Consider the following 23,255-nt stretch of genomic DNA (forward strand, 5'->3'; position numbering starts at 1 on the left):
TGGGTGGATGGGTGGTAGGGTAGGTTGACCGCCCTCTACTTTGAGCCTAGCGTAGTTGACAACCGCTAGCTGTTTCCAGCTAGCTTGCTCGCTAGTGGCTACTCTCGTTGAATTCGCCCAGCTCCACTCTGCAAGCTAACGGCAAAGGGTAAAGCGGCCGCTCACGAAGCTAAACCTATCATAGAAAGCGGTCAACCTACTCACCTATCTACCCACTTACCCACTTGCCCTTTATTTACTGTTCTTACGCCTTGACTTCCTGCTGACGTAAATGACTAACCCCTGCTTTTGACTTTCTAGATCCCTGATTCTGCCAGCACGCTAGCCCCTATTTGGCGGACGCGATGCCCCTTGCCGTTAGCTTGCAAAGTGGAGGTGGGCGAATTTAACGAGGGGATACGGTACGGTAATCTGCGCAGAAAAGGGAAAAGAGAGAAGACCGAGATGGCCCAGCGATGACCTACCAACCCCTGGTGCCGTAGCTAAACAGAAATAGAAATCCGTGCGGGGAAAGATAATACCGTATCCTCTCAGCAGATTCGTACAGCGCACAGACCACTCACCAGGTCGATTTCGGAAGGCGGTCAGTCAGCCTAGCCACCCACCCACCCATCTAACCCTAACCCTTGCCACCAAACTTGCTGCTGACGTTGACTAACCCCTGCATTTGCCACTTCTAGATCCCTGTTTCTGCCAGCCCGCTAGCCCCTATCCAGCAGCCCCTGGTCAGTGCGGTGTACGAATCTACTGAGAGGATACGGTACGAGGTCGAAAGTGCTAGGCGCCTTACTACATAGTATATACACACCTTAGGACCTAGTAACTCGACGATTGGGCTTGGGGGCAGACGAAAGAGCCGCCATAGACTGGGGGGGTCCTGGAACGAGAAAGTGCTGGGCGCCAATCACTCTCAACCTGACGTACCCACAGCATTTGGCCCCCGCCCCATAATGTCTTTTTGATAGCATCGGGGCCGTTAATGACTCGCATCCGCAAACATACTATTTACACTCGAGGGTCGCTGAATCGCTCAAGCCTAGTACTCCTCAAGCGATACTCCTTCACACAGGTATTCGCACATCTCTGTTCGATGCTCCCCCTAGCGCGACTATACACCAGAACGCACAGCTCGGGATTCGACCAGGGCTTCGGTCGCTGGGAATGGAGGCCCCCCTGCCGGCTCCGACGCGCCGGTCGAGTTCTGTCTCTCGGTTCCTGTGCGAGCCTGGCAATCAGGTCCGGCTTGGTCGTCGTCGATGCTGTTGGCTAGCACGCGGCCGAGCCGGCTTTGCTCATCGGGAAGGGGAGAGGGTCCGACGGTCAAAGTCGTCGCCGCACGAGGGTGTCTTTTCTATTCTTCCAAGGTCTAGTCGGTCCTTTTGCTCTTGGGCGATACAAGGTCGAGGACAACTGTCCACATTCGACCATTCTCTTCCCGGTTAGGATGCGCTCACACGCCTTGACAGGTCGAAATCCACGTTTTTGGACCAAGTGCTACTATGCATGGGAAGCCGTAACCTGACAGACAATCCCCCTGAGAGACGGCCCGGTGTCACAAAAAGTGGATGGTTCTGACGCCCAAGGGGGAGCCGTTGTTCAAGGCTCCTTGATGTGTTCCACACCTGACTGCTCTTCTCCAGATAGATGGACTGTGGAATCCGAGCTGGCATCGTGTGGTCCTCCGAGTGCCCAGACTACGCACCAGGTCCTGTCAGCTCATACTTTTTTGTTTCGCGTATACGTCGTAAGCGGCGGGCATATCAAAGTCACAGCATCTGTCATCTTACCCCGCTAGCGGTGTGTCCCCGACTCCCCCCACTCCGTCTTCCTCCCCCGCCCACCCGATCTCTCTATGCCATTATCGGGCGGCAGATCGAGTATAAAACGTGATTGGACGACAAGAGCTTTGAGAGTTCCTCGTGGCTGCGCTTGGTGAAGCCCGGGAGGAGGGCACTGGTGGGGTCCCCCCACCCCAGAGCGAGATGTCAGATAGCCCCGGTATCCCTGTCTTGTAGGGAATAATACCTATCTGCTTCGCTATTGCCGTCTTACATCGCTCCATCACAGCAGACGGGACGACATCGGCCTGTCACTGGAAACTCGCCGGCGCCTGCAATTGCTCAACCAATACACAGCGATGTGTTAAATCATCCCTAAAGACCTTTAGTCTTCAATGTCTACGTGATCTATAAGTGGCCGCGGGGCTTCTCGATGTTCCCTTTCTAAGCATTACCTCGGGACGAAGCTCGGCGGGCAAAAGAAGCAGCATGTTTGATCCAGCGTGAAGTTGAACGATGACGGTACCAGAGAATGCTATTTTTTTTTCTTCTTCTTCTTCTTTTTTTTTTTTTTTTTTTTTTTTTTTTTTTTTTTGCAGACGACCAGTTCTGCTCTCGACAGAACATTCACATCATGCCAACAGGAGCACATGTAATATATAAAATACGCAGAATGTATTGTCATGTTTCTAGTGTATAATGTCATACATGTGATACATATAAATTCTCATAATGTTTCACGCTCGCTCCCAGAAGTCAACGATCCTGCGTGAAAGGCTTCATGTATGTGTTCGCTAAAACGCACAAACTCCTCCGAATCGGGTTTACAGCTTGGAAGACTTGGGCGCCTTGGGCCTCTGCACCGGCGTCGCCAGAGAGTCGTACACGGCCAGTCCAAGGTTATCCGAAGGCGTCGCGCCGTGGTTGAACAGGCTCCGGGTGTCGACGAGGGATGGGTTGAGCTGGTCTACGCTTGTGCAGCCGATGAGGCGCATGTTCATCTCCATCTCGTCGCGGAGCAGCTGCATGGCGCGGTCAACGCCGTCGAAGCCGTAGCCAGCCATGGCGTACAGGAAAGGCCTACCGATGCCAACGCCCTTGGCGCCGAGGCAGAGGGCCTTGATGATGTCGGTAGCGCGGCGCACGCCGCCGTCGATGTAGATCTCAATGGCGTTCTCCAGACCCATACGGCGCAGCACAGGCATCGTCTCGGCAAGGACCTCGATACCGGACCGGGCAAAGTCGAGCTGGCGACCTCCGTGGTTGGAGAGCACGACACCCTGGACGCCGGCCTCGATGGCCTTAATGACGTCCTCGACACGCTGCACGCCCTTCAGGATGATGGGCATGTTGGTGATGGACTTGAACCAGGGAATGTCCTTCCATGACAGAGCGGGGTCGATGAAGGACGAGATGGCGCGCGCGGCGCCCTGGCTCTGGTCCGTGGCGTGGCCGGACTGCACATTCGCGCCTGGGTCGGTGAACTTGGAGCGCATGTCCTTCTCGCGACGACCCAGCTGCGGCGCGTCGACGGTGATGAAGAGACCCTTGCACCCACGTTTCTCGGCGTGCTGCACAATCTTCTTGGTGATTTCGCGATCCTTGTTGACGTACAGCTGCATCCACTGGACCTGATCTCCCTCGGCGGCGTCCATGAGCTCGTCAAACGAGCACGAGGCCAACGTCGGGATCATCTGGATGACGTTGTGCTTGCGGGCGGCGCGTGTGAGCAGAACCTCGCCCTCCGGGTGGCCAAGCTTTCCGAGGGCGGTGGCGGTGACGTAGAAGGGCATGTCGACCTTTGCGCCGAGCATGGTGGTGCTGAAGTTGACCTTTTCAACGTCGACGAGAATCTGCGGCCGGAACCAGATTCTGTGGAAGGCCCCGTGGTTTTCGCGCATCGTCTGCGTGAGGTTTTGGGTCAGCATCGCTGGCTCTTGGTGCTCTGGCCGTCCGAGGGCGAAGGGAGAACACTCACGATTTCGTCGTCAGCGGCGCTCGAGTAGTACGCCCACCCAGTCTTCTTCATGACTCTGCGGGCCACGGCCTCAAAGTCCATTAGGTTGTAGCATTGGGACAGCAGCGGCTTCTGCTCGACCCTCTCCAACCGCTGCAGCTCTTCGGGGTCCTCCTCCTTCGTCTCCACCACTACGGAGGCCATATCGACGGGGCCCAGGTGCTTGGACTTGTCGAGGTACTTGTCGAGGGTGTCGGGCGGGTGGATGGGGTCGAATTCTTCTGTCGCATCTTTGCCGGCATACTTCAGAATGATCTTGGAACCACCAGGGTGCTCTGAAAACTGGCGTTAACGACGATTGAATCGACGGTTGTGGTTGAAGGCGTACTCACCCGGCAGGAAGTCTGTGACATCATACGCTTTGCCCTATCAATCGGCCACATGTCAATCATGAGCCTCCTCTATTGGAGCGAGGCGCTCGGCGGTAGCTTACGTGGACAATGACCCAGCAAGAGTCGGCACTGTTGTGCTTCGCGATCTCGTCGCCCTTCAAACCCATTTTGCGTTGGTTGTGCGCGATTGTTTGTTCCGCTACTCCGGACTGATGGAAGTCGTGAGGTGGGAGGTTGATTGGAGTCAAGGAGGATCCGGGGTAAAGGCCGACAATTGGCAGATCTTTCTCCACGGGGTAACGTAGTTTTATGGGTGGCCTGTCTTCTATTCGGACCTAAGGAATTTCAAATCAGGCGGGCCGGGAATAGCAGATCTACAGCACGGGTTGACGTGATGGGTGAAAGTGAAGCCGACGCAACCACACGAGCAGATCGAGGTGCAGGTTCTGTCTCTCTAGTCAGTGCGAGAATCGGTCTTCTACAATAAAACAAAACAAAACAAAATCAAAGTTGCGGCGCCGTATTTGCTATATAATTACGTAGTAGGTTAAAACTGTTGGGGGCCAGATTGGGGGTTGGAGAAGGGCTGCCGGGGGGGGGGGGACGGAACCCATTGAAGGTCATCAGCTCGCTCTTCATTGTACCGTCCGCCACTGCCGTGCCCCACAGTTGGTCCCACGTCGCGCTAGTACCTGTACTCACCTCGGGTCAATTGGGTGCGGGGTAATATGGGCATCATAGTTGATTGTCGGTGTACCGGTATAATGCCACCGGCCTAATAAGTGCGCACGCGCGTTCGTCCAACAAGCCACCGCCTGCCTGTACGCGGGATCCTCTAGCTACCCTTCGGCTTGCGAGCCGCGGCCGGTACGGCTACGCTTCCGAGGAAGACACGGGACGGGCGGTCTGATCCGAGTCGTCCTGTCACGCATGGCTGAGCTAAACCACTTAGTGAACGTCGATATTGACCAGAACTTCTTCCTGGTGGGCGCTGCCATGTCTTGTGGTTGCATTTCCTAACGACAGGTCTCTGTGGTATTTGACCTTCGAGGTCAAGGAACCCGCACTCAAGCAGGAGCCAGCAGCAACGAAGATTCCCGTTTTGGACTGCAATGGTCAGCTCCCAAGTTATCAAGACGCTTCTACATTTCTCCCTGATTTGAAGCTCCCTAGCATCACTTCTCTGCTTATATCCAGCCAATCAGTCGGACCGTAACTTATCTAGAAAGACCCCAAAAAATACTCGTGTTCCCCCCTCCCCCGACCTATAAACCTATGTCGCAACCGACACTTCATGGGCACAATGTGAATATCAATCCTGTCCCTTCCGTGCCCATCTAGCTTTCTCAATATTCACCGGGTATAGAACTCCGCACCGCCCATCCTGGCAACCAAACACCATAAAACCCCTTGCAAGCCAATCGACAACCCGTCAAGATGCCCTCGACACCCAGCGCCTACTAGAATACCGTCGGTCGCGGCCCGGACGATACGACGACCTCTGAAACGCTCGACGTCCTCTGCGACGACGCCTTGCGATTGCTCGCGAATCTTCCAAAGAACCCCTCGGCCCGCCTTCGCCGCTCGCTGCTCGACACGCTCGAGCGGTCCGACGTCTCGCGGATCGTGTTGCTATCGATATGCGTCTGCGGGAAGATGCCCCAGACCCCCTTGGCGTTGGTACCGGACCAGCACCAGTGGTCCTGCCAGGTCCCTATGATGCTGTGTTAGCCTTTTCAACTTTCATCCAGCGAATGCCCACGCCTGTAGAAAATAAATAAGGAGAAAAAGGGTGGACGGAAACCCACAGCTGATGTTGGTGATCACATCCCCCTGGTCGAACCGCAGCCAGTCCCCGCCGTCCTTCGTTTTCGGCGCAAACTTCCACCTCGCCACCGCCGAGATGTTGCTCGTTGTGTCCATCCGGATCTCCTCCTTAGGCGGCGGCTCCAGCTTCAGCACGTCCAACGGCGCCGACCCGAAGTTCTCCTCGTGCCATCCCATGACCCACTCGCCGTTATACTTCTCCGGGAACACGATCCCCAAAACTCTCGCTCCGTTCGCCAGCTCGAACGCCGGCGTGTTGTCGTAGAGCAGCCTCATGCCGTACATGCGCTTCACCGTCTGCGTCGCCGTCGCGGTGGGCCGCCGCGCGATCTCCGTCTGCTTGCCTGTCAGAGAGCTCTCCTTTGGCGGCGCTCGGAAGTGTAGGTCGTAATTGTTGCGCAGGTCAGACGGTATTTCAGCCTCTTCGATGACCGTGATCCCGGGCACCTGCGGTAAAGGGCGGGGATGCCGTGCCAGGTGCTCAAAGAGCTTCTTCTGGCTGAAAAAGACGGTCGCATCGCACTCTTCAAGGGTCCGCTGGGCGTGGACACAGAAGACGCAGCCGTAGAGGAGTTCATCGGCGCGTTTTGTAGCGACGTGGGACTTCTGGAGGAACCGCGGGCGGTAAGCTATCCTGCACGAGAGAAAGTTTGCTTGCTCTGGTAGGTCATGTAAGTAAGTAGCAAAGGTCCGGTGTTGGAGGAGCTTGTACGCACCTGTGTTGTTGACGTCTAGCTGGACCTGCCTGAAGTCGAGCTCGTACGAGCAGCTGGTGCACTTGGCTACCTCGTGGGCGCCGGAGAAACCCTAAATGCAAGCATGTTAGTTTGAGGCTTGGTTGGATACCATGGCAACTCACAGGCTTCTTGATCTTCTTGATGCCGAGGCCTCCCCGAGTCACTTCTTTCGCACCCTCGCAAAACCCCTTATACAAGTAAAACGAGCTGCTCAGACCAATTCTACAGTCCTTCGGTCGGCTCGAAACCATAGCCAGGGGCTTTGTCGCATTGCTCGACTCCGATTCGACAGGAATCAGCCCTTCGCCATCGTTCATAAGCAGTGGCACTCTTTCAATGCCGTCATGAATACCTGGCAGGAAGTTTGGTGGCATAACCGGCCCCCGAGGAGGTATGGAACTCAACTTCCCACCGTGCCCAGAAGATGAGGAGATGCGATGCTCAGTCATCGCAGGGCTGTTCGAGCCATCATTCCTCCTACCATCGAATACGGAGCTGTGAAAGGACTCCTGGGAGCGTTGTCTGGACGCTTGAGAGTAGACCGAGCTTGCCTGGGAGTAGCGGTACAGCAACGGTGCAGAGTCAGGCTGCACCGACTGGTCTTCGGTCACCACACCAAGGGTAGCTGACGAGGTCCGGGCCCGCGCTCCTAGAGATTTCCTATCAATTGGCAAAATAGGGGATCGTGAGATATCCAGAGGGCTCGTTTGGTGGTACCGTTCCTCTTCAGGTAGCATCCTTCCGGCTGGCATGCTGAGCTGTCGACTGGAACTATAAGACATCCTTCTTATGCCGTCTGGGCTTACCGGCTCAGATACTGGGGAACTCGTGGTGGAAATGGGCGGCCGACGCTCGATATGATCGCCCAGCAATGCCTCTGAGCCCATTTCGATTGCTGGGCTCACTTTGAGATCCCACGGGTTCGTTGACGGAGGCGACGGTTCCTGAACCTCCTCTACTGCGAGACCCGGCTCAAGAGTTTGCAATTCTCCCTGGGGCTCTCTCTTGGGGGTATCTTGACTTCTTTGATCTCGATCTTGAGTTTCTGTTAAGATGTAACAGTCAGCGCACAGCTGTAAATTGTTTGTTTTGAGTGTACCCACCAGTCACGGCAGGCGGTGACGCCGCGACGACCGGAGCGATGGGCTGCTGTCGCGGCGCCGCCTCGAGTTTCATCCTCTTCAATATCTCCCCGGTCCGTAGCCCGGTCTTTTTACACAGCTCTCGCAGCTCGACATACTTTTCCTTTTCAAACGCGTCCTCCTCGACGACATCGTCAAAATCCCACAGCATGTCGGTCAGCTGTGACCTGCACTCGGCGATCTCATCTACTTCACAGTCAGTGAACTGCTTCAGAAATCTCAAGCCCGAGACCATGCATACTGTCATCTTTGAGTGCATCCGTAAAGGTCACGCCGTACTCCTCCAAGTGTCGCTCGCAAAGCGGCTCAATGATTTTGAGAATGCGCTCGGCGCCCTTGACCAGCTTCTGACTCTCGGAGCGCATTTCCTTGTTATCGCCTGCGTTCTCGAGTGCGAGGTTGCCCTTTTCCACGACCTCCCTAAAGGGACCGGTCACCAAGTCGGCGACGACGTCCATCGCGGTAGCCTTCCGCGGCGGTGCTCGTTCTGCCTGGAATGGTGAGATGGCGGTTACGTGGTGATGATGCGCGGGCGTGACGAGCTGACAGAGGTTTTTTTCAAATGGACGAATACCGATATCAACAGTTGCCTTCGTACCAGTCGTGAGTGATGACAGGCATCATTTCAACATGATGGTAGAGAATGAAGGAAGAGGGGAGAACACGAGGGGATGTAAGAAACAAGAGCATCGAGGCGGCTGAACCAAGCAACTAACCCGGTGTCAGCTTTCGGCGACCGAAGGCAGCTCTAGGCTGCAAGATGGCCAACGGTGGGCGAGTGTGGTAGGCAGATGCAGGGCATAACGCATGTCAGACACCGTCCCGAGACATGCCCTCACCGGAGACCCAAGGGGCATCAGCAAGTCACCACTGAATGTGGGCAAGGAAGCCGGGAAGGTGGCGTCCAGCTTAGAGGCAGATGCAAGTGAAAGTGGTGCCCCAGCTCCTGGACGAAACCGGCATGGTGTTTGATAAACGAGGACAAAGTCGACATGCTCCGAACACGAAGATGGATCGATGGCCCTGGGCCCGAGTTAGGGATGTCTAGCCAGCTACCACTGCTATGCTCTCGGGCGACGTGCTACTACTACTACTAGGCAGTCCCGTTTGAGTTCGTCTGCGTGGCACATTCTTGAACAGGGACCTACGATTGGCGCTCGCAAGCGACAGGAATGTCATGGAGACGGGCTATCTGGGATTTAGGATCAAGAGGGGGGGAGGAATCTGTTAGCCTCCAAATGCGAGTACGTACCTCTGTGCTAGGCGTATCTGGTGATAGCTGCACTTAAGCGGTCCAGGGCGGCTAGCGCAGAGGCGCAGTCCAATATTGGGCCCCCTTCTTGCAAACAAACCCACTCAATCGCATGCTGGAACGACATCGAGTGCTCATCTATTAAGCCTGCGGGTCTGCCTTGTCCGATAGGCGATTGATCAATGATCAAACGGTCACCTATGTACCGTAGATCAGGTTTTGCGACTTTTTCGACTTGGCCGTCGGTCACCACTTTAGGAACCAACGAAGAAGGTAGCGGCCCACTCACTTACACCAAAGAATTCGCCATTCATCCTTGTATCGTTGACTCACTCTACGTACTCAAAGTTTGCGTACATCGGATTCCAGCCCAAGCTGACGACTTTGAAACGTTAAACATTTTGTCTTTCAATTACACTTATTTGCTAACGATACATGCTCCATCGGACATCGGACGTAAGTGGTTAAGGGGTGGCCATGTGGCCTTCGACTACGGATATAGTCCATCAATCTTACGCCCTGTTGGCGTGGCCATGGTTTCAAGCCTTTGTCGAGTTTCCAGAAACGCTCTGGAGAATCAATCGTTAGAAAGCAGCATTATGTTGAACGGCGTAAACTTACTTGAGAAATCAGGTTGCGACCGATTTGTATCACCTCGCCCATACCTCGTTGGCGAAGCCAGAATCTAGTACGTGCGCTGTTAGCTTCTGGGCACAGGTCTGCTGTCTTTGAGGGTGACTTACGCTTCCTCGGCGCCACCGTGGCCTTGAGTCGAGAGTCTGCGAGCCTCTTCCTCCAACGTCTTCAACGTGATCATCTCGGTTTTCTCGATACCAGGGGTGGCGGCTTGGTCCGAAACGCCTTGACCCAGGTTCTCTTCGAGGAGTCTCTTCTTCATCATGAACCGCTCCTTCTTCTCTTTTTGCAAGCCAGGGCTTTCCAGCTTCGTCATGACAAGACGAACAACGAACTGGGCTGCAAAGTAGAAGTGCTCGGCCAGGAGGACGCTCAAGAGGAGGCCCCAGGCCTGGATGCTGCCGGGGGCTCCATGCGGTCCACTGCCCTTGCCACTGGAGCTGCAGAGAAAGACGATAGAGGCGCTGGTGATGCTCCCCAGCCAAGACAGGAAGCCGAGAGCGTTGAGCCAAGGACCGATAGAGTCGGCGCGCCACGGGATGGGCCTCCTACTGCTGATGGCGATCTTGACAGCATCGGATCTCATCTCGACCCAGTTGTTGATCAGGAAACAGCAGGCCGCCAGCGGCCAGGCTACAGAAAAGAGAGAAAGGTAGCCAAATTGGATCACCATTTCTCGGTAGTCACCGGTGACGTCGTAGGTTTCAAGATCGGCTTCTTTCCTCACTCGCTCCAGGAAAGCAGCTTCCTCGGGATGGTCCTTGATGTGGGCCGCATCGCCCTCCTTCGAAATCTTGGACTGCACCTCCCTGACTTCCTCGAAGACCTGGCGCTTGACATAAGGTACGATGACCTCGGTAGCGAAGTTGACCACCTGAGCAGTGACAGTGAAGTAAAACATCTGCTTGCTAATTCGATCAGGGTTGACGACGAATTCCTGGGTCTGGAAGCTGACGTCTTTCGGGGTAATCTTTTGCGCAGTAGACCGCCAGAAGTCGAGATAGGGGGTGAGACGGTCACCGAAAGGCAGGTAGACGAATGTGGTAAAGAACAGAGCCATGTAGGAGGTTAGGAAGTTCAAAACAAATTCCTTCTGGACCAAGGCCGCGTGATGTGCTGCGAATCATCATTAGCAAACCATTGTGCGTGCTGGCCGCCGGCGAAACTAACCATCGATTGTCTCATAGTTCTCCATTTCAGTGAGTCTCGTCGCGAACTTCGTGAGTACCGTGGAGAAGGTGGGTGTCATGACAACCAGAATGACGGTTGGGAGAAAGGCGAGGTATGACTGGAACGGTCCGTTGTATACCTCATTGATGAATATTTCCAGCGAATTGCAGGTCACGATGAGGGTTCCGAGCACCAAGATGCAGGCCGCCGCGAACGGGATCTGCAGCAGCTGCGTCTGCAGGCGCTTGATGGGCGAGTAAATCTTGACAGACTCCCCAGTGACGGGGTCCTCCGCCTGGCGCTCGAACTCGAATTGCGGACGGGGGTGCTGGATCTTAGAGACGCCACGGACGCCCCACTGCACTGCCAGATCGACCTCCTTCTTCTTCCAGAACTCGAAAAAGACGACGGACCACAGGCAGCTGACGAGGGCATAGAGCCACGAGAATTGGCCGAGGAGAACCCAGGCCGCAAAACCGGCGGCGGCGGGGACGGTGAGGAACTTGAAGTAGGTGTGCATAAATGCAAAGTAGAAGGCGACGCTCTCGCCGAACTTGTCGCGAATCTCGTCGAGATCGGTCTCATCCGTTTGGCCCTTTGTACTCACCCTCTTGATCCACTGTTTGTTGAAGGCGTGATTGTGCAGCGGGAAGATGCTGTCGACGTGCTTCCAACGGCCCGACTGGGGCGTGATGCTGGCGCCGCCCTCGTTCTTGGGTTTCACAATCAGCAGGTACACGAGGCGCAGGCGCTCAGCGTCGGAGACGGGCTCATCGCGGAGAGCCTGAGAAAGGTCCTTGTCGGAGCTCGTGGTTCGGACGCCCTGGAGCCAGTCTTGGAGCCGGGATCGGTAGACCTGATCGTCGAGAAACTTGTCGGCGATTTTGATGAAGACGAGGACGGACTGCTTGTCGCCTCTCCGAACCTCGGTGGTCAGGCCGACATGGGTCAGGGCCTCGATGAGCTGGACGAAGCCCGCCTCGGCATTGGCTCGGTCTATACAACACATGCATCAGCCCCTGTGAGTAGGAAAAGGGGGCAGGCAAGGGCTGGGTGGCTCACCTGCTTGCGGGATCTTGTAGTTGATCACAAAGTCCACACCAAAGTTGGAGTCCAGACCCTTGGTCTTTTCGTTGCTGTAGAGGTCGCTAAAACTCGCCATAGCTGCAGGGCGGGAGTTCGTCTCAATACTCCTCGTCGAGAGCTTGAGCACGGATGCTATGCAGGTTCAATTCAGGAGGTCGGTCCGCGAAGGAAATGGGATGCAATCCCGGGGTAGGTTGGAAGCAAGACTTTCCAATATTCCCAAAAGGTTGAAGACGGCGAGACAGGACGGACTGAAGTGTTTTAAACCCAAGTTTGTGACACCCGGCCAAGTGGCTGAAGTAATGACGGCGATGTCTTGCTTGGCAGGTTTTTTGGAGGGACAGCAACGAGAAAGCTTGGGCGGGACGATTAGGGGAACCGTCACGTCACCGCGCAGGGCCCGACTTGGATGGGTGGGTTTCCAGGGAACAAGCTCCAACCCCTCAGCGCCTCCGGCCCAGTGACACGGCAGCGCCATTCCAGGTTTGGCGTAGCCGTGAGCGACCGGTGGGTATGGCCAGGGCAGCCCGGCCACAAAACTGCCCCTCGCATAGCTGGATCCTTCCCCTCCCTTTACGTAAGTACGCGGATATCAAAGATGCTCAAGCCACATTCAGCCTCAATATTCCCCACTTCATTTTCGACGGATAATTGATTCACCAATCAGACTATGCGGAAACCCGGAAACCCCGGGCGATGCCTCCGCGCCAGCTGCCGGCCGGTCCTCCCAATTACATTCTCCACTGAGGTGCCGGTGCTGTCATCGGTGGTGGGGTTTCAGCTCGAAGCTCTCATGTGAAGATCGGTCCAATGTGGCCCTAGCCTCCAACCGGCCTCAACAACAGCTCACCGTACTTCACCCTCTCTGTCACAACGTTACCTGTAGACCCCGTATAACATCATCAACTGACCTCTTCTTTCTTAACAAGGTACTCGGTCGAGGTATTTCGAGGCAAAGAGAAAACGCGCCTCTCGCCTTCAATGACCCTCCTCACAGCCCTCGGCCTCAGTCGCAAAAACGACTGGGAGCCCCCAACACTGCTCGATTCCCTGCTCATCTCACCTCTGCACCTCATCGTCACGATAATCTACAGAATCGCCCTCTTCCTCCGCGGCCGACCGTTCATCCCACCCCGCGACAAGCCCGTCATCCGCATCGTCTGTATCTCCGACACCCACGACCACACCAACGTCGCCATCCCTAACGGAGACCTCCTTATCCACGCCGGCGACCTCACCAACGCGGGGACCGCCGACGACATCCAGGCCCAGATCGATTGGCTCGCCGCCCAGCCCCACCAGCACAAGATCCTCGTCTGCGGTAACCATGACAGCTACTTCGACCCCAGCGCCCGCCTAACCCAAGACCGCGGCAGGACCCTCGATTTCAAGGGCATCCGCTACCTCGTCCGCGATGCTGTGACGCTGGAGTTCAAGGGCGGGCGCCGTCTCAAGATCTACGGCGCCCCCGACATCCCGGCGTGCGGCGGCTCCGAGATGGCCTTCCAGTATGACCGCGCATCGCCGCCCTGGACGAATACCGTCCCGATCGACACGGACATCTTGATCACTCACGCTCCACCCGTCCGTCAGCCCCCGATCTCATCCGCATCTGAAAAGGCATTTCCTAACGCGTTACAGAAAAACCACTTGGACCTGGGCCTGGGTTGCCCCGGCCTCCTCAAAGAGGTCTGGCGAGTGCGCCCGAAGCTGCACGTCTTCGGCCACGTGCACTGGGGCCACGGCCGCGAGGCCGTCCACTTTGACGAGTGTCAGCGCGCCTACGAGGCCCTCTTGTCCAAGCGCCCTCGCGGCCTCATCCGTGACTTCTTTCCGCACTCGGGCTGGAGAGAAGCTCTCCGCGTGCTGGGCTACGCCGTGCACGGCGTTGTGTGGAAGTGGGTAATGGTTGGGCCCGGCGGCAACACCGGCGGTCTCATGGTGAATGCCGCCCAGATGCGCGGAAACACGGGACGGTTAGGGAACCCCGTCGAGGTGGTGGATCTGTGACCAACGAATATCTCGTTGCTATCTGTATAGAACTAGTACTAATAAACGCATGCGCCCGTTGCGCTGGTGTGGTGGTATCATGACGATGTCTATGCTAATGAATGTGTAGGAAAGTGAGGAAAGTAGGTTTCAGATGCTCCGCCAAATGCTCCGGGAACCAGCCCTACCGATCCGCCAGTGATGCCTATTACCTATCAAAGGAACATCAACACGAAGCGCACCATCACGATGGCCGCTCCCAGGCGCACAGCCCACACATGGCTCCCACCCGCTGCGGCGCTGACCAAAACCTGTGACGGCGCGAGGATCCCGGTCGGACCCCCGGGAAGGACCGGAGTCGTCTGCCCGCTCATCGGCCAGTACCCCGTTGCGGGCGTCGTGAACGGCACGGCGGCGATCTGCAACGGCACCGCCAGCGTGACCTGGCTCGAGCCGTTCGCGCCGCACGCATCGCACGAGGCCACCGTCGTCGTCAGCGGCACGCAGACCGCCGCCGGGGCCCTGTCGCCGCAGTACTTGTTACACCCGGGCACCAAGATCGTCGTGTGGTATTCCACGGGGACCAGGGACGCGAGATCGGTCGCGTCGACGGTAGTGTACGTGATGGTCGTCACGACCGTCGAGGTCGAGGGCGGGTGCGGCTCGGGATCTCCCAGCGGCGGCGGCGGCCCCGACACGTCGTCGGAGACGCGGCCGTAGACGGTGAGTAGGTAGTTGGCCGGCGCGGCACGGCGGTGGAGATGCATGAGGCGCGAGGGGGCCTGCGAGACGCCGGTGGTGCCGCCGCAGAGCTGCACGCTGTTGCCCGGGCAGGGGATATCGCAGCGCCCGCGATCCGCCTCGGCTCTGGTGTCCGGGTCGAGGACCTCCGCGCAGAAGCATTCGCTAGGGGTCGGGTCGTCAGTACCGGGCTCGTCCAGGTTCACTAATGGGGTTGGGCAGATTCTCACCTTCCACGGAGGGCGGCATATCTACCAGGCCTGCACAGGTTAACACACTCCTCGACCGTCAAATCCGGCCGCGATGCTTTGAGCAAGAACGTCTGGAATCCGGTCGTGGAGCCGTAGCAGCCGAGGTACGCGTACTCGCCGACGGTTGCCGGATCGCGCCCCGGGACGATCGGGTCGGTGGACGGGCTCGGCGGAGCGGTGGCCGTTGGGCCTGCCGGGTTGCTTCTCATGGAGGAGACGAGCATGGTGCCGTTCTGCATGATGCTCGTCATCATGGTGGCGGGATTCGGCACCGTCATGTAGATTGTGGACGTGACCTTGATGGTCGTCGTCGTTGTCGGCTCCGCTGGGCCCGTGTCATTGGCGGCATAGGCCTGGTATACGTCAATGTAGTTGACCTCCCAGTATCTTTGCTTCATGTCAGCCAAGAACTTTTACTATTGGTACGTGACGACTTACGCATTGCTAAAGGCACCAGGGTTATTCGCCACGTATTCGACGCAGGTCGGGGCCCGCTGATTGCAGGTATCTCCGTCATTGCCCCATATGTTGGCGGCGTAATCACCACAGAAGTTCTGCTCGTCAGAAGTTCGCGTCAGTACATGTATCCTCACCAGCCAAAAGCACCCTGGCTCATGGAACTCGCGAGGAAAACCCCCGTTCACGCCGCCATGGGCTTACCGTCTGAATCACAAGGCTCATATTTCTGAAGTACCGGTCCACCTCGCAGCTCGACGTCCCGAACAGCGCCGAAGGCAGGCCCCACGTAGACGGGTCGGGGGTCTTGGCGACGATGTCGCTGGGGATGCCATACCGCGGCCAGCTCCAGATGCGGATGGCCTCTGAGGTCCACTCGAGGGCGTATACGCCGCCGCCGACGGCGTTGAACGAATCGCCGTAGGTGTGCGGTTGCGACGCGGGGGGCAGATAGTTGCAGCCGGCGTTGTTGGTAGTCTGTTTGGCGCGCGTCAGCGAGAACCGGGGATGAATTGGAGGAAGGGATGAGGGGCGAAGAACGAGGCTTACACCTGGACTTTCGCAGTCTCGAAGCAGCGGCTCGCCGGCGGCTTGTGGTTCGTCCGGGAGACGGCATCCTTCCGTGCTGTTTCTCATATCAGTCCGGCAGTCACGATGATGACTCTGGGGAGATGAACATACGTGTGTCCAGAGATTATATTCATGGTGGCCTGGTTGGCGCCCTCAATGATATCAATCTCGCCATCCACGGGCCAATCTGTCCCGTACATCCAGACTTTCTCCCGATCATGTCAGCCGATGCGCCTCACCGCCAGCCAGCTCCTCGCTAGGGGAGGAGACTGTAAGGGAAGAAAACTGCCCGTTCGACTTACATGCTGGCCACAACCCACAGACAGACGGCGGCATGTGCGCAAAGTCCCCGATGAACAGGCCATGGTTATATTGCCTCTTGCTCTCGAGCCTCAAGCTCGGGCGCCCCTCATCGAGGCCATAGACGTTGGTGTTGTCGACGCCCAGCGTCACGGCCTGCGTGTTTGGGTTGATCGAGTAGAGGCCCTTTGCGAGGGCATCAGGCTGGCTCTGGTACCTGTTGCGACCCGCGTTATCATCAGCTGAATGATTTCCTGGCCTCGGCTTTTCCCCCGGCGGGTATGTGTCGGGTTCTGGCTTGGGAAGCACACGTACCTCACAAAGCCATTGGACGGATCGTCGTAGTTGATAAAGTTGAAGTCGGAAATGAAGTTGGCGCCAAAGTATGAGTGCGACAGGCCGTAAGCCATCTTGCTCTGGCTTTCTAACCCGCCCTTCTTTGCCGCCTCCTTGTTTACTTTTCGATATTTTCCGCGTTAACCAGGAAGGGGCGTGCAAGTGATCACGGCCCACGAGCAACGAGAGTAGAAGAGGGCGAGAGAGAGAGGGAGGGAGGATGGTGATCGAGTATTGATAGAACGAAAGACCTTGGTTGTTGGCAACAATAGACAGAGAGAGAAAGAGAGAGAGGAAAACGCCGCTACAGACTCGCCCGCCAATACTCCTGAGACCTCTGTCCTTATAGCCTCTCGCCCTCATCGTATCCCTTACACTGATCCAAGAACAACATCACCACCATGCGGAAACCAACGGGGATGACGAGGTCGCTAATTCGGGTTGAACACACCATCAAAGCCCGCCCTCACATCGGGCGAGGAATGCCACGCCGCCGCTGCCTGACCCAAGGGCCCCAAGGATCCCAAGATTTCACTCCCCCTCCCAGCCTCCTTGTCAGAGCCTCGCCTAGACAGGTGAAGTCTGCTTCTCTACGCATGGCGAGCGCCCCGCTGCTCTCCACTGGCCAAAAGGCGAAGAAGACCCGGCTCTGGACCAGTCTAGCGGACGCAGGAGGGGGAATTCAATACCAGCATCCCATTTCAAACAGCACAGTCCGGAGGAACCCAAGGGGACAATGCTCCAAGGAAGGAGCAAACCTTCGGGCTGAAGCAAAAGCAAACAATCGGAATGCTGCGCTGCTAGCCCGGAACGAGTTACCTCCTCTTCCCAGACCTCCAGACCTCTGAACGGGGGGAGGGGTAAGACATCCTGACGAGTGGTTTTTTTCGAGATCTCGACCGAGGCGGAAAGGGAGTTCATTCGGAAAAAAGAAAGATAAAAAAAATAACCACGTGCGAGACCAATAAGTGTCACCGAGGGACTTGTATCGAATGCCACGGCTCGCAACGGTGGGAGTTGAGGAAAGGGATCGGGTTCGAGGCGGGGAGGTGAAGACCCCTCCATTCCAGACGGTGGAGGCGGCCCCGGTGCCGCATTCTTCACCTCGGCCCTTGCTTCCGCCCGGTCTCCGATCCTGGAAGAAGGCCACGAAACAAGATGCAGTCATCTGGATGAGAGTGGGTATTATTCATGGCAGTTAGTATACGGACAACGGTAGAGAGAAAAGAAAAAAAATAGTTCAAGGTCATGCATGACCCAAACGCCCCGGCCTGATTCTATTTTCGGCCGATGCCCACTCGTTTCTAAACGATCCCTTTCCATCGATGCATGATCCGACATCTTATCCCCAACAACAAGGGGAAAAATCACCCGGCCTTCCGCGGCCGCTGTGGGAGCCCTTACACCATGATCCTCCTCAGTCCCTCCGTGCCTCCCAGGACGCGCCGGCCAGTGACCGCGCACCGCCCCTGCCCGCTCTCCCACTTGCCCTCCTTGTCCCCCATGAAGTCCTCCTGCATGGGATGCTGGCCCTCTATCCAGCGGTGGATGCACGTGTAGCAGTAGACAATGCCCGTCTGGCACGCCGTCGGCGTGACGATGGCGTCCTCGCAGATGGGGCACAATGACGAGTCCTTTGGCGCGGGCACCGTGTATATGGGTAGCAGCGATGGCGTCGCAATGGGAGCCATCTCGGCGGCCGGGACAGCCGGCTTGTCGTCGTTGTCGTTGTCGTTGTCGTCATCCCTGCCACCAGCGGTAGCCTTCTCGTTGCCCTTCTCGGCGCCACTCTTGGCGGCACCAGCCCCTCCCTTGCCACCTCCCAGGCCCGATACCACTGGGGGCGGGAGGTCCAGCGTCTCCGTCGCCTTGCGCGACAGCTGCTTGGCGAAGTCGGAGGCGTGCCACCACTCGAGGAACTTGAGCGCGAATATGCTCATGGGCAGCAGCAGCGACAGGCCGGAGAGCAGACGCGGGCCCATCTCGCGGGGCGACAGCAGGGACCGCCACCCCGGGGGCGCCCCGGCCCTGCCGCTCGGCTTGCCGCTCGTCAGCGCGTCGATGGCCTGGTAGTCGGTGCCCGTCATCCTCCGCATGCGCGTGCCGATGAGCCACAGGAACGGGTTGTGGTACTTGCTGTTGTCGAACAGGTACGCCAGGTTGAAGGACAGCAGCGCAAAGTAGTAGGCGGCGTTGACGCTCGGGTAGATGTTGCGCAGGAACCAGCGGTAGTAGTGCAGGAAGCGCTGCTTCATCGTTGGGTTCGGCGGCATCTGGGTGTAGGCGGCGCCGAGCAGGGCGCGCGGGGCGTTGACCTCGTAGCCCTCGTCGAGCTTCCGCCGCAGGTAGGGGATGCCGACCATGACGGCGAGGTTCATCCACACATCCTTGGTGCTGAGCTTCAGGGTGTCTCTGACGACGCCCGGGGCGGCGGCGCTGGCGCGCGGTATCTCGGCGTGCAGGGCCTTTTCGCGCTTGAGGCCGTAAAAGTTCTCGGTGAAGCTGCCGCCGCGGGTCTTGAGGTAGTGGCGCTCGACGACGAGCATGCACAGGGCGTAGAGCTCATCGAAGGAGTTGAGGGCGCGCAGGAGATAGCGCGGGTAGCGCTGCGTCGCGACGGTGAGGAGGTAGCGGATCGTCGGCGGGAGGAGCGAGTTGAGCTGCTGTTCCGAGATGAGCTCGAAGAGGGACGGTTTCTGGTCGTCGAACGAGCCCCGGAGGGCGGTCATGAACTCCATGGCGGAGGGTCGCAAAGGGGCATCGGAGTGGTGCGATCGCTTTGGTTGTTCGTTGGCGATAGCGAGAGGTAGGTAGGTTTACCAGGGCATGGCGGTTGAACGCGGTGTGGACTGGCTGACGACCGGCCCGTCGATGGTGCTTGGTTTGTCAGGATTGGGAGGTTGAACGTTGTCACAGGGAGTTACCGAGGCACTTCCACTAGCGTGCCGAAGATGGGGGCGTAGAACCCGGGGAAGCCCAGTGTGCGGGGCGGCAACCTCACTGTCACAGAAGGGACTTGGGCCCCCCAACCCGGTATGAATTGGGATGTTGTGAAATCAGATATGGGGACTCGTCTCAATGGGGCGCACAACTGTCTGTCATCATCTTTTATAGAATAGTTCTCCTCGCTTCTTTCTCAGGATATCGGACGTTCATCTCATCTTGAAGAGTATATTTCATAAAGGCCCCTCGCCCATCTACACACCCAAGATAGCTCTCTCTTCAAAGCCATCCAGAGCCACTGAGCAGCTCCTCAACCGGGTTTGAATCTTCGCTCGCCTCTAGCTAACGCGCTTTCTCCCTCCCCCCCTCTCTCTCTCCCGTATTTCTTCATCATGTCCGGGGAATTTCCAGCCAAACTCAAGCCTGTCTTCGACGCCAAAACGGGCGAGGAACGGATCAAGGCCTGGCTCGCCCTCGACAAGGACGATACAGACAACTTCGTACGTTTCTCACTCCCTCGCCGCCCCCCTTCAAGAGACAAAGCACCGCGATGCCGCAGCTAACACGGGCCCAGAGCTGGATGGGCGCCCTGAGCCCCTCCATATCCCTCCTCTCCGCGTCCCTGACGCCGGCCCCGTCCGCCACCTTCGCCTTCACTGTCCGCCCGGAGCACTGCAACCGCTCCGGCAACCTCCACGGCGGTGCCGCCGCCACCCTCTTCGACTCCCTCACCACGATGGCCCTGGCCCTCGTCAACGACCGGCCGGGCTACTGGCAGTTCCTCGGCGTCTCCCGCACCCTCAGCTGCAGCTACCTCCGCCCGGCCCCCGCCGGCGAGGAGTGCCTCGTCGAGTGCGAGATCGTGCAGGTCGGCAGGCTGATGTGCCATCTGAGGGGGACGCTCCGCCGGAAGCGCGACGGCTCCGTGCTCGCCACGTGCGAGCACCACAAGTTCAACACCGATCCGCCGGCGAGCAAGCTCTGAAGGGATGGAAAGGCTTCTTTTTTTTCTTTTTTCTTAAGTCCTTTGTTTCGGAAAGCTCTCTCATATCGTTGTTACAAAATCAGTAAAGCGGACTTGTTACATTGTATCTAGAATAGTACAGCGAGAACAGTATACATTCGGAACCCCCTCCCCCCTTCCCAGCCCATCACTGGTCGACCAGGTGGTGCCCGTGGAACACGAGGTCCACGAGGTCCGGGTCCGGGGCCGCCAGCGCCATCAGGTCCTGCACCAGATCCTCCTCGCTCATGTCCTCGTCCTCCTCGTCCTCGCCCCACTCACCCACCACGTAGTCCTCGTCGTCGTCCTCGTCGCTCGCCAGCTCCGCGTCGAAGTCCATGATGGGCATGAAGTCCCGGAACGTGATCCGCTTCTCGTCGTCCTCCCTCGGGCTCGGGGCCGGGTCCGACACCTTGAAGAAGGCGCTGGGCCCGCAGGGGCCGTGAGGGTCGTAGTCCCTGTTCGCATTTTGAGTAAACATACAGAGCGGCCTCGGTGCCATCGGCAAAGAGAGAAAGGATGGGGGTGAGAGCGTACGTGTCAAACCAGTGCCCCATGACGCCGCGGGCCGATCCAACGCCCCCGATCTGGATCCCCTCGCTCCGCCACCGCGCGTGGCCGTTGAAAACGGAGAACGTCGTCCACCTCACCTCGCCCTCCTTGGTCAAGCGTACGGTGCCTTTCACTGCTGATCAGAATAAGAATGATTAGCGACCACCGCCGTCCCTTCGCTCGTTCGTTACCCTCCGGGCAACAACCGCGAGGCAGGGCGCGCGTATCGCGACAGAAGGGCAAAGCAAGCAACGTACCTCGAAGGTTGGAGTTGGCGTTCTCGTCCCACGAGTCGTCCACCGACCGTGAGACGCCGTAAAAGTGTACCACGGGGAGCTCCTTGCCGTCGTCCTCGCCAGGCGGTTGCACGTCGGTGACGTGCACTTTCATGACGATGATGCGCGTCGCCTCGCCCACGTCGAAGGGGGGCCGCGGGACGTCGCGCGGCGTTTGGTCGCCGATGGGGAAGTTGAAGCCGAAAAAGTCGTTGTAGTCGACGAAGCAGACCACCTAGTTTCCGCGTGTAAGCAGGAGCGTCTCGAGTTTCGGGCCATCACGCCTGCACTTTGCAAGGAAAACTCACCCTCAGCCACGTCCCCGCGACGCCGTACGGGTCCTGCAGGTCCAGGTCCTGGATCCCCCGGCTGGGCGACGGCACGTAGCTCCTCGCCCACGACCCGGCGAACGGCCTCTCCCACAAGTTCGCAAACACCCTCGCCGTCAGCCTCTGCAGCCGGATGTTGCTCCCGAGCACGATCATGACGGCCTCGACCTTTTCCCAGTCCACCCGCCCCGACCCGTCCTCCATGAACGGGCCCCACTCGGTTCTGTCCGTGTTCTGCCGCAGGTCGTACACCTTGGCCGCGGCGTACGGGTACACGCGCGTCGACCGCGTGCGGCCGTAGTTCAGCAGCGGCCGTCCGTACAGGCAGTGCAGCTTGGCGCTGCGCTGGTGCGTCTCGTCGGGCACGGACGGCAGCCTGAGAGGCCTCACCTCGTCGCGCGCGCGCTCGTAGATGAAGGAGCGGCTCATGAAGGTCAGGCGCGCGGGCTCCTCGCGGAAGATGCGGGCAAGGGCGGCGGCATTGCGGGACACGGCGTGTGTGCCAGCGTCGTTCTGCGTCTCGCCCGTTGGCGACGCATGTTTGAGAAGTCTATCGACGGTCTCGTACACAAAGGGCAGCTCATGGGCCTAGCACATGGTGCGCATTGATGAGTCCTCTGTCCGGGATGTGACGATGGTCTCTCTGGAGGAAGGCATCTATCTCACCTGCTCGTGGACTTTCTTGTCGGCGCAAAGGATTTCGAGCCTGACAAAATCATGCACCTCCCTTTCCCAGTCAATGTCCTCATTGTGCGGGGGTGTATCCTGCGATGGCGGTTAGACGGCCGGTGCCGACTTTAGCGATTGCCAAGCGATGAGATCTCATACCAGGGTGCTCAGATACACGTCTTTACAAAGTTTTTGGTTCCCCGTTACAAAATCGTGCAGGAACCGACACGTGCGGGGGATACGTCCCAGGTCGCGGGGGTCGAGGCCCGAGAATATGTGATGCAGGATCTCCGCCGGTAGCAAATTGAGATGCAACGTACCGCATGACGCCTCGTCAGGGTCGCCCGTCGTCGCCATGTCTCTTTCCCTCGGCGGGCGGCTTTAGCTGTGTCGTTTAGAGTGGCGAGGGATTGCCAACACAACCAGGGTTTGACAGAGAGATCTGGTTCGATGAGCGGGACGCTCCTCGGATTTGGCAGCGGGCTTGGGGGGGGGGGTTGTTGGCGAGAGGTGGGAAAGCTAAACGGTCGTCGGAACGGAAGCTTAAACCTACGTCGGCCACCTGGTTGGCCCACACACTCGTGATGTGCGGGGAAGATTGGAGAGCAAGGACGATGAGCCCGCGCGGTGCCAAAGGGACGGCCGCTGGAGGGCTGAGGTAAGCTCCGATGTGTGTATTAGCGCAGTGGGGACGGGCGGCTGAGTGAGCCAAGTTCACGCCGTCAACATTCCCCAGTTGCCGCTCGAAACTCCAGTCTTGATGCTTCCTCGGGTAACCGATTTTGATTTCGAGCCTGCTGCACTGTCTAGTCAGCCAATCGGCAAGACTCACAGAACGCACCAGATAGACCACGTACTCCAATC

At 58.0% G+C, this 23,255-nt stretch overlaps 9 protein-coding genes across 9 annotated transcripts; 2 read left to right on the forward strand and 7 right to left on the reverse strand.

Moving 5' to 3' along the window:
- Nucleotides 1-2,432: 2,432 nt before the first annotated feature.
- On the reverse strand, nt 2,433-4,691 carry LY79DRAFT_702553 (FMN-dependent dehydrogenase). Its single transcript, XM_060564946.1, has 4 exons — nt 4,229-4,691; nt 4,128-4,161; nt 3,757-4,070; nt 2,433-3,682 (listed from the first exon to the last, which is right to left on the reverse strand). Exons 1-4 carry the CDS (start codon nt 4,292-4,294, stop codon nt 2,603-2,605), a joined length of 1,494 nt encoding a protein of 497 aa, XP_060415516.1. The 5' UTR covers nt 4,295-4,691; the 3' UTR covers nt 2,433-2,602.
- Nucleotides 4,692-5,465: 774 nt separating this feature from the next.
- LY79DRAFT_153855 (SH3 domain-containing protein) lies at nt 5,466-8,525 on the reverse strand. The gene is made up of 6 exons (XM_060551081.1): nt 8,075-8,525; nt 7,795-8,019; nt 6,814-7,736; nt 6,671-6,761; nt 5,936-6,613; nt 5,466-5,841 (listed from the first exon to the last, which is right to left on the reverse strand). The coding sequence occupies exons 1-6, from the start codon at nt 8,289-8,291 to the stop codon at nt 5,588-5,590; spliced, it is 2,388 nt and encodes a 795-aa protein (XP_060415517.1). The 5' UTR covers nt 8,292-8,525; the 3' UTR covers nt 5,466-5,587.
- Nucleotides 8,526-9,430: 905 nt separating this feature from the next.
- On the reverse strand, nt 9,431-12,349 carry LY79DRAFT_549467 (calcium-activated chloride channel-domain-containing protein). Its single transcript, XM_060557473.1, has 5 exons — nt 11,954-12,349; nt 10,892-11,887; nt 9,829-10,837; nt 9,707-9,770; nt 9,431-9,654 (listed from the first exon to the last, which is right to left on the reverse strand). The coding sequence occupies exons 1-5, from the start codon at nt 12,051-12,053 to the stop codon at nt 9,625-9,627; spliced, it is 2,199 nt and encodes a 732-aa protein (XP_060415518.1). The 5' UTR covers nt 12,054-12,349; the 3' UTR covers nt 9,431-9,624.
- Nucleotides 12,350-12,958: 609 nt separating this feature from the next.
- Nucleotides 12,959-13,987, forward strand: LY79DRAFT_589177 (calcineurin-like phosphoesterase; the record flags this gene model as incomplete). Its single annotated transcript, XM_060561008.1, has 2 exons — nt 12,959-13,561; nt 13,619-13,987. The coding sequence occupies 2 exons, from the start codon at nt 12,959-12,961 to the stop codon at nt 13,985-13,987; spliced, it is 972 nt and encodes a 323-aa protein (XP_060415519.1).
- Nucleotides 13,988-13,993: 6 nt separating this feature from the next.
- Nucleotides 13,994-16,976, reverse strand: LY79DRAFT_648783 (concanavalin A-like lectin/glucanase domain-containing protein). Its single transcript, XM_060562511.1, has 7 exons — nt 16,600-16,976; nt 16,287-16,501; nt 16,096-16,189; nt 15,619-16,039; nt 15,397-15,512; nt 14,938-15,345; nt 13,994-14,872 (listed from the first exon to the last, which is right to left on the reverse strand). The coding sequence occupies exons 1-7, from the start codon at nt 16,692-16,694 to the stop codon at nt 14,182-14,184; spliced, it is 2,040 nt and encodes a 679-aa protein (XP_060415520.1). The 5' UTR covers nt 16,695-16,976; the 3' UTR covers nt 13,994-14,181.
- LY79DRAFT_549474 (uncharacterized protein) lies at nt 16,832-17,787 on the reverse strand. Its single transcript, XM_060557474.1, has one exon. It carries the CDS (start codon nt 17,683-17,685, stop codon nt 17,188-17,190), a length of 498 nt encoding a protein of 165 aa, XP_060415521.1. The 5' UTR covers nt 17,686-17,787; the 3' UTR covers nt 16,832-17,187.
- A 1-nt stretch (nt 17,788) lies between these two features.
- LY79DRAFT_549475 (Pex12 amino terminal region-domain-containing protein) lies at nt 17,789-19,530 on the reverse strand. Its single transcript, XM_060557475.1, has one exon. It carries the CDS (start codon nt 19,356-19,358, stop codon nt 18,021-18,023), a length of 1,338 nt encoding a protein of 445 aa, XP_060415522.1. The 5' UTR covers nt 19,359-19,530; the 3' UTR covers nt 17,789-18,020.
- Nucleotides 19,531-19,626: 96 nt separating this feature from the next.
- LY79DRAFT_702559 (thioesterase superfamily protein) lies at nt 19,627-20,697 on the forward strand. The gene is made up of 2 exons (XM_060564947.1): nt 19,627-20,063; nt 20,138-20,697. Exons 1-2 carry the CDS (start codon nt 19,956-19,958, stop codon nt 20,546-20,548), a joined length of 519 nt encoding a protein of 172 aa, XP_060415523.1. The 5' UTR covers nt 19,627-19,955; the 3' UTR covers nt 20,549-20,697.
- On the reverse strand, nt 20,698-23,177 carry LY79DRAFT_549478 (F-box domain-containing protein). The gene is made up of 6 exons (XM_060557476.1): nt 22,551-23,177; nt 22,389-22,487; nt 21,702-22,310; nt 21,376-21,628; nt 21,104-21,245; nt 20,698-21,024 (listed from the first exon to the last, which is right to left on the reverse strand). Exons 1-6 carry the CDS (start codon nt 22,746-22,748, stop codon nt 20,715-20,717), a joined length of 1,611 nt encoding a protein of 536 aa, XP_060415524.1. The 5' UTR covers nt 22,749-23,177; the 3' UTR covers nt 20,698-20,714.
- Nucleotides 23,178-23,255: the final 78 nt, after the last annotated feature.

Source organism: Colletotrichum navitas (genome assembly GCF_030913465.1).
Source record: "Colletotrichum navitas strain CBS 125086 chromosome Unknown LY79scaffold_20, whole genome shotgun sequence".
NCBI lineage: Eukaryota > Fungi > Ascomycota > Sordariomycetes > Glomerellales > Glomerellaceae > Colletotrichum > Colletotrichum navitas.

Excerpts from the sequence above, each read along its gene's own strand:
- LY79DRAFT_549474 (XM_060557474.1), bottom strand. The coding sequence starts at position 17,685 with ATGGAGGGGTCTTCACCTCCCCGCCTCGAACCCGATCCCTTTCCTCAA.
- LY79DRAFT_648783 (XM_060562511.1), bottom strand. The coding sequence starts at position 16,694 with ATGGCTTACGGCCTGTCGCACTCATACTTTGGCGCCAACTTCATTTCC. Across the intron at positions 16,190-16,286 it reads CTGTGGGTTGTGGCCAGCAT|TCTGGATGTACGGGACAGAT; the intron begins GTAAGTCGAACG and ends ATCGGGAGAAAG. Across the intron at positions 16,040-16,095 it reads AATATAATCTCTGGACACAC|CACGGAAGGATGCCGTCTCC; the intron begins GTATGTTCATCT and ends TATGAGAAACAG.
- LY79DRAFT_702559 (XM_060564947.1), top strand. The coding sequence starts at position 19,956 with ATGTCCGGGGAATTTCCAGCCAAACTCAAGCCTGTCTTCGACGCCAAA. Across the intron at positions 20,064-20,137 it reads AGGACGATACAGACAACTTC|AGCTGGATGGGCGCCCTGAG; the intron begins GTACGTTTCTCA and ends ACACGGGCCCAG.
- LY79DRAFT_549478 (XM_060557476.1), bottom strand. The coding sequence starts at position 22,748 with ATGGCGACGACGGGCGACCCTGACGAGGCGTCATGCGGTACGTTGCAT. Across the intron at positions 22,311-22,388 it reads ACAAGAAAGTCCACGAGCAG|GCCCATGAGCTGCCCTTTGT; the intron begins GTGAGATAGATG and ends ACCATGTGCTAG. Across the intron at positions 21,629-21,701 it reads TCGCGGGGACGTGGCTGAGG|GTGGTCTGCTTCGTCGACTA; the intron begins GTGAGTTTTCCT and ends CGCGGAAACTAG.
- LY79DRAFT_549475 (XM_060557475.1), bottom strand. The coding sequence starts at position 19,358 with ATGGAGTTCATGACCGCCCTCCGGGGCTCGTTCGACGACCAGAAACCG.
- LY79DRAFT_153855 (XM_060551081.1), bottom strand. The coding sequence starts at position 8,291 with ATGGACGTCGTCGCCGACTTGGTGACCGGTCCCTTTAGGGAGGTCGTG. Across the intron at positions 6,614-6,670 it reads GCTAGACGTCAACAACACAG|AGCAAGCAAACTTTCTCTCG; the intron begins GTGCGTACAAGC and ends ATGACCTACCAG. Across the intron at positions 5,842-5,935 it reads TGTGATCACCAACATCAGCT|GGACCTGGCAGGACCACTGG; the intron begins GTGGGTTTCCGT and ends ACAGCATCATAG.
- LY79DRAFT_549467 (XM_060557473.1), bottom strand. The coding sequence starts at position 12,053 with ATGGCGAGTTTTAGCGACCTCTACAGCAACGAAAAGACCAAGGGTCTG. Across the intron at positions 10,838-10,891 it reads GAACTATGAGACAATCGATG|CACATCACGCGGCCTTGGTC; the intron begins GTTAGTTTCGCC and ends GATGATTCGCAG. Across the intron at positions 9,771-9,828 it reads CACGGTGGCGCCGAGGAAGC|ATTCTGGCTTCGCCAACGAG; the intron begins GTAAGTCACCCT and ends CGCACGTACTAG.
- LY79DRAFT_702553 (XM_060564946.1), bottom strand. The coding sequence starts at position 4,294 with ATGGGTTTGAAGGGCGACGAGATCGCGAAGCACAACAGTGCCGACTCT. Across the intron at positions 4,071-4,127 it reads TGTCACAGACTTCCTGCCGG|AGCACCCTGGTGGTTCCAAG; the intron begins GTGAGTACGCCT and ends GCCAGTTTTCAG. Across the intron at positions 3,683-3,756 it reads GCGCCGCTGACGACGAAATC|ACGATGCGCGAAAACCACGG; the intron begins GTGAGTGTTCTC and ends AACCTCACGCAG.